The sequence below is a fragment of the Lagenorhynchus albirostris genome, chromosome 11 (assembly GCF_949774975.1).
Source record: "Lagenorhynchus albirostris chromosome 11, mLagAlb1.1, whole genome shotgun sequence".
In the NCBI taxonomy this organism is placed as follows: domain Eukaryota; kingdom Metazoa; phylum Chordata; class Mammalia; order Artiodactyla; family Delphinidae; genus Lagenorhynchus; species Lagenorhynchus albirostris.
The window spans coordinates 2,208,000-2,215,225 of NC_083105.1; the positions used below are offsets into that span (position 1 = coordinate 2,208,000).

The window sequence follows — 7,226 nt, forward strand, 5'->3', positions numbered from 1 at the left end:
GAAGGACTCACAGGAGGCTGGGCACAGGGACAGAGCTGGAAGCTGCCCTGCCATGGCGAAGGCCAGGCAGGGCAAGAGGAGGCTCCAGGGCTGGAAGGGGATTCAGGGCCAGACCCTGGGCCGAGCGTTTGGGGCAGGCGGTGACCTGAGAGAAGGCAGCCAGGACCCCAGCAGAATAGGGTGCCGGGCCCAGCTGGGGGCCCCGTCCTCTACTGCCTTTGCTTTGTGCTAACCGTCCAGCACCCCCACACTGGGACGCAAGCGGTCTTGCCCATCTCTGTGTCCCCAGGCTTCCTAATTCCTCATCACACGAACGAGCTGAGGCACAGACGCCAGGGGCCGGCTCTGCACCGCTCTTGCCTCCAGCGCACTTAGAAGGAGGGCCAGGTCCCCAGGTGGGACCCCACAGAGGCCAGCCCCTCCACGGGGGAGGCCGACTCCACAGCAGGTGACACACCAGGGCCCAGGACCGGGAGGCGTGTCATCGGAAGATGAGTGGGGTCTTCCCCAGGGGACATCTCACCAAGCAGCCACTGTCCCACCGGGCCTAGACCCACATTCCCGAGGACGCAGGCACCCCAACTTGGAGCTGGGCCTCCCGAGAGCCACGAGGACCAGGGGATGCCGGAGGAGTCCCGCCGGCCTAGTTGGAGACAAAAGTGATTCCACACTCAACTCCTGCCAGCCATTGGAATAAATAAGTAAACGTTACAAAGCCTGCGGGAGCCCTCCACCACGTCTGCAGGGTGGAGGAGAGACGGGGCGACTTGCCCAGATCTGCCGCCAGCTGCCGCCGGCTCGTGCTGCCTGCTGGGAGCTTCACTTAGCACCACGTCAGGGCCCCGATACGGAAACCGTGGGGAGGGGGACGTGGAAGGAGGAGCAGGCCATTGCTGGACGCTTCCGCAGAAGCCGTGGGAGCCCCGGGGCAGCCCGGGCAGCCGGAGCTCGGCTCTGGGGTTCACGGAGGGCGTGCAAGGTTGCCTGCAGAAAGGGACACCACCAGGCACTCTCAGCCCCATGCGCCAGCCCCGGCCCCTGAGAGGACAGCCAGTGACAATCCCCCAAACAAACAAAGTCCAGCAGATCCAGCGGCCAGCCCCCTCTGCCACCAGCATCCGACTGATCCCGTCACGCAGGAACCCTGACCCACATCCTCCTTGTCAACCCATCTCCTCCCCAACGCTCAGCGGGCACCCACGGCTCTGGGTGACAGGTGGCGTTCTGTAGAGGTCATTAACTCCAGAGCACCACATTTTAATGCAAAAATGAGCCCTTGTAAATCAGCGCAGCTGCGAAGCTATATAAAGAAATGGGGATGTTAATGTTTTGCTTTTCTTCCCATTTCTCTTGCCACATTATCATAACATTTTCCCGTAATCACACCCATAAAAGTCACCTGAAAATACTTCATGCCACAAAAGCTGATCTCCATATCTCCTCCCGGGGGATCAGGCAACCTATCTCCTTATGTTGTTGAAAGAAACACACAGCACATCTTCTCCGGCCAGAAATTCATCAAATGAAAAACACAGTAGGAGAAAAAAAAAAAAAGATGAGAAATAAACTTCTGAATGTCATCACTTCATTCAGTTTCCAGTATTTCCAATTTCACCTCTTGGAAAACCCCAGAAATCAAATTTGAGCAGCAGGAAAGTGGCATATTCTGATCTCTCCTAAATATGCAATAAATTGTATTTATAAGGAAAATGCAGCATCAGAAAGCCTGCACTTCTTTAGTATTCTAATGGATTAAAAAACAATTCCGAAGTTGTTTGTAATTTCTTCTCGTAGTTGCATGAGGTCTATGGCATGAGATTTAACTTAAAGCTGCCATTCAATTTTGATGAGATTTATTTGAAAAAAAAACAAGTCGACAACGGAGTCACATTGCCTCTCGCACCCTACTCCCTGGTACTTTCAAATATAAGACTTTCCTCCCACCCACCGTTTACATGCCAGGAGCAGCTGTCCACCAAGCCCGTCCAAAGAGGAGACGGGCAATCTACGTGAACGCACAGCCTTCTCGGACTTCGAAATAAACACCGTGCACGGTGTCAAGTCACGGCTTAGTGTCCTAAGGCCGCCACTAGCTCATCATTCTCTCCACCTCCCTCACGGTTTATTACAGCCAGTATGTTGTAAGCCAGCACAGCAGACTGCATCTTCGGGGTCTCGGGGTTGAGCACAGCACACAGGCAAACCACTATGGTCTCGCCAGAGCTGTCCCACTCCATCCAAGAACCAGGTCCAGGCAGAACTCTCCTCTCCAGATACGCTAGGGGGAAGATGATCTAACTCAGCGTTTTCCAAGCCATGAGGACAGAGGTTTCCCCAGACCAGAGAGAAGGAGAGTTTCAATTTTCTCATCGGAGCTCATCACCTCCCCAAGATAAGTCTTCACCAAGCGTCCATCCCTGCTGTAATGGGAACGTACACAGAGATGGAGTCTGCATCTCTAAAGAAAGCCATCAAGGGCCCCCTTCCTCTTTCTGTGTCTCCTGTCAGTTGTTCCCCAATAGGAGAAAAATGACAAGGCTGTGTCACTATAGCAACTAACTTAATTGGTGGACTGCAGGTCTTTCTCCAGCCAGAGGGTGGAGCCCATCTCCTTAAATATGAATCTCAGCGGCGGCAAGGAAGGGAGGGCTTCCACGGGGCCAAGAACAGGAGAACACCCCTGACCCAAAACGACGCCAAGAAAGATTCCAGTTTGCTTCCAGCAGCGCCAGAAAGTGAACACCTTTTGTGCTGCAGAGAAATGCACAGATTTAACAGGCAGGATAACTGAATCCTGTATGACACTTATCAGTCTCCCTAACTAATGACACAAATAGATCTGCTCCAAAACACAAAAACATTTTGGGTAATAAAAATCCTTACCGATAACAGAAACAATTTACAGACATGGGTGCTATAACTATTCTTCTCCATCCCAGATATACTGGAAAAGAGAATGAAATCACAGGGACTGTTCCATTTGCATTTTATTTGCTTTATCAATTCTAAAAAAAAGAAGTTCTTTTTTCTCTAGGGCTGATGTTCCAAGCTATCGATTATTATTATGTCTAGTTCGCATTTTAGTGTTTTCATTCCTCCAAGTGCATATGTCTACTTTGTATATTAGTGAAATGTTTTAATTTCTCCAAGTGCCTTTCTGGTGTAATGGGGTGTGTCCAAAAACGTTATCTTATTGTCAGTTATTCCGTTCCATGGAGGTGGAAACAACCATAAAAATGTGGTTAACCCAAGCTTCGGCTATTAATGATTTCCGCCATTCTGGAGTAGATGGGTTTTTTTTTTTTTACCAAATGTCGTCGTCCTGGTGGAAGAGCTGTTTCCAGAATGCCAGGGAGGCCTCCGCAAAGCAGCCTGAGTGTCCAATGGGATCTCAGGTTCCACCAAGTGTCTGAGCAGCGGGCAGGCCCCGGACCGCCACCTGGAGCAGGCAGCAGTCTGGCAAAGGTGTGAGTGTCAGGACAGACATAGCGGGTCCCCCTTCAGGTTCAGGAGGTGCTGGGTGGGGGGTGGGGGGGGTGGAGTGAGCAGAGACTGCACACAGAAGGTGAGAAAGGAAGGCCCTGGCTGGCGCACCTGGGGTGGGAAGTGTTGAAGCCACAGGGCAGGGCGGAGGTGTCATGTACTTAACAACAATTAGCAGTTGCTCCTCTCTACCCGGAGGGCTGCCTCCCCGGCCAGCCTGTTGTTGCCGGGTTCTCGCCTTGGCACCAACGATGTTGTCCCCAGAGCCAGGGAGGGACAGCAGCCTGGGGACTTGGGGCACAACAACCCCCTTCCCAAACACTGCTGGATGAGCCCCCCTCCCATGCTGCCACCAGGAAGTGCATTTAAATGACACCTCCTGGGTGAGCCCCGAGTTTACCTGCCTTTCACCTGTTCCCCATGGCCAAGGAAGCCGGCTGAGGCTCTTCTCTGGAACCCTGGGAACGCTGCCCCAGGGCCCCGAGATGGCCGCGAGGAGCTGGGGAGAGGGCACAGACCTCGCTCAAACCCCCAGAACAGCCCCCCTCCAGGCAGCCAGCGCAGGAACGCATTCGGAGGAGCAGGCAGGGTGCAGCCGGGATGGCGGTGCCAGTCTGGGCGGTCGGGCTTGCGGCCCCACGGGGAACCTTCCCGCTCGGAGACCCCTCCCCACGCGTCCCCACGCGTCCCCACGCGTCGCCAGCAACTGCAGCGAAATGCACAACCCGGCTGAGACCAGCAGCACGACTCCTGCTCTGAGCACCGGGTTTCCCCCGCCATTCGGGGAGGATGAGGGGGGGCTGGGCTGTCCCAGGACTCCGCGACCGCGCGCGCCCCGCGTCTCCATGGCCCGCCGCGGTCCCATTTTGGAGAGAGCGAAGGCTCGGGCTGGGAGCTAGGTGGCCGAGGGCTGCGAGGTGGTGGCGGGGAGCGAGGCTCCGCGCCGGCCTCTCTCTCTCTCTCTCCCTCTCCCTCTCTCTCTCTCAATTTTTTTTTTTTTTTTGGTAAAGAATCCATATTTTTCCATCGCCCATGGCAATTCTCCATGACAGGTGTTCCTCAGCGCCCGTCCTTTCCTCCCACTGGGATAGGAAGGGACCCGGACCCTGTGCCAGGCGGTCGGCCGGGGAGCCCACATGCCCGCGCCATCCCGGCCCGGAGCCTGTGCCCGGGACGCTGACCACTCCCCACCCATCCAACCAGCCGCGAACCCGTGTCCGGAGCATTGACCATCCACCCCCACCGCAGTCCCTAGGCTGTGCCCAGCGTCCCACCAGCCCCCATTCCCCCAGCCCCCAGCCTGTGCCCCGGGCGCAGCACCCCCGACACACCCAGGCAGACCCCGACCCTGCTCCCGGTCCCCCAGCCCCCAGCCTGTGCCCCGGGCGCCCGCCAGCCCGCGCCACCCCAGCCCCGAGCCCGTGGCCCCGAGCCAGACCCACTGGTTCACCGGCTCGGGTCCTCGGACCCTACTCGCGAAATGCCGGTGGAAGCGGCGAGCCCTCTCCGGGCACCCCAGCCCTCACTTATCTTTTTTAGGAAAGCGCCGGCGAGCCTGCTTCCCGGGAAGGCAGAAGCTCCAGCCGCGCGACCTAACCCGAGCCCCGCTCCTGCCCCAGGCGCCCCGCTCCGGACTCGGCCGCCGCGTCCCCCGCCGGAGTGTCGCCAGCGGAAAGCTCAGGGCAAGGCGCTCCACCGACAGCCCAGGCAGCGCTGCCCGCCCGCCCCGGACCTGCCGCCGCCTCTGGAGCGCGCGGCTCGGCTCGGCCGGGAAGCCGCCGGCTCGGCTCGGATCGCGGGCCTGGGCCGGGAGTGGCGGCGGCACGCCGGGCAGCCGCGGGCATCGCCGCGCAGGGACGCGCCGCGCCACCCGGGGCCTGGTGCCCGGGCCCTGCCCCGGAGTCGGAAGAGGGAGGCTCAGCGGTGGCGCCGGCCTCCGAAGTGCCGGCCCCTCGCCCTCCCGGCCCAGCGCAGGACCGGCGGGGACCCGGGGGACGGCGCGCCCCGAGCTCGCAACTCCTCACGGACTCCGGGCGGCCCGCGGGGCGCCCCGCCGGAGCCGCGGCCCGGGAACGGGGAACGGGCGCCGGGGCCGGGACCGGAGGGCCGGCCGAGGACCCGGGCCGCGCGGTACTCACTGCAGTAGGCGATGAGCAGGCTGGCCAGGATCATGAACGCCCAAAAAGTTGAGGACATGCTGGGCAGGGCGGTCGCATCTTGCCGGCTGCTGGTCCTGGGCGATGGCGCCATTGAAGCCGCGGCGCCCGCGCGGGGGGCAGCAGCGCGTCTCAGCAGCCGGCCCTGCCCGCGCCCCCGCGCCGGCCTCCACGTGCGGGCCCCGCGCGCGCCATCCTCCACCGCCGCCGCCGCCGCCGCCGCCGCCGCCGCCGCGCCCGGGCTCCGGCCCACAGCGCCCTGCGCCGGCCCGCCCCGCGCCGCGCGCGCCCGCGCCCGCCGAGCCCGGGGACGCCGGCCCTGCCGCTCTGGGCGTCGCTGCGCGCCCGGGCTCGGCGCGCCGGCCACCAATGCGAGGGGCGCCCCCGATGCGCGTGCCCGGCTCCGCGGGGGCCCCGCGGGGGCCCAGGTGCTGGCTGGGGAGGCCGGCGGCGGCCGAGCGGACGAAGCGCCGGAACCGCGCCTCTGGATGGCGACAGAGACGGCCCGGCGCGCCCGCGGCCTGGGCACCTCGCGGGGGGGACGGGCCGGCCAGCGTGAAGTTTGTGTACTGGGGCTGTGTGGTCCGCAGGCCCTTGGCGCCCACATCCTTTCCCCGCCCCTGCCTACAACGCTGGGTCCCAGACCTTGCCTGGGCTGGGGTTACCAGAGTTTATTCCAAGTATAGGGGGCTTTGGACCCTTTACGCGGATGGGCCTTGTCATCCCTGTTTTGGTTTTTTTGTTGGCGTCCTCAAACCCCTGGAGAGCACAGCCTTGGACCCGCGCAGAGTCAGCTGAGCACCCAGAAAAGGCTGCTCCTTTCCCCAGGCCGGGCACTGCCAGGCCAGGACACACGTCCCAGGAGCTCTGTCCTCGGCCCCTCTGCAGTGCCTCTACCCTTGCCTACTGTCCTGGCCTCGGTGAGCGGTCTCCGCGCGCACCATTCACAAGGCTCCAGTCTTGTGTCTCTAAATTCCCCACCCGGGACTGGTCTCCTGTGTTAATGCCGAGGATGGAGGAAGTGCGTCCTCTGAGGTCACTTCCCCCATCCCCACTCCTCCCTCTCCTGTCCCCTCGGCAAGACAGCTCCCAAGTCCAGGTGCTGACCAGATGGTCCAGCTACCCGGGGAGGCTCTGACCCTGCGGTGCCCAGACACACCGTCCGCCTGAGCACTGCCTCCCTGCCGGCTCGTGGACACGCCATAGAAACGCATCCTTCCCAATTCAGGGGTTCTTCCGGATTCTGCGTGAGGACGGGGAGCTGGGGACCCATGAGGTACTGTTGGAGCTGGGGACCCTTTCTCAGGAGCCACTAGAGGGCCTGAGCGCTGATTGAATAGCTGGGAGAAGCAGAGATGGAAGAAGTTCACTCACGTCCCTCCTTTCGCCTGAGTCCTGGCTGGGGAGGCCCCTGAGGAACCAGGGAGACTGGCGTGAGGGCGTGAGGGGACAGCTCTCCCAGGAGCACGCACACGTGCACATCACACACATGTGCACATCGCATATACGCACACACACAACATACATGCATATACGCGCGCGCGCACACACACACACACACACACACACACACACACACACACACAG

General features: G+C 61.0%; 1 protein-coding gene across 1 annotated transcript in view; it reads right to left on the reverse strand.

Moving 5' to 3' along the window:
• Positions 1-5,748, reverse strand: part of TAFA5 (TAFA chemokine like family member 5) — a 196,159-nt gene extending 190,411 nt beyond the window's left edge. The window contains exon 1 of the mRNA XM_060164726.1: positions 5,622-5,748. Coding sequence (XP_060020709.1) covers positions 5,622-5,733 — 112 coding nt within the window. The 5' untranslated portion in view covers positions 5,734-5,748. The remainder of the gene's footprint in view (positions 1-5,621) is intronic.
• Positions 5,749-7,226: the final 1,478 nt, after the last annotated feature.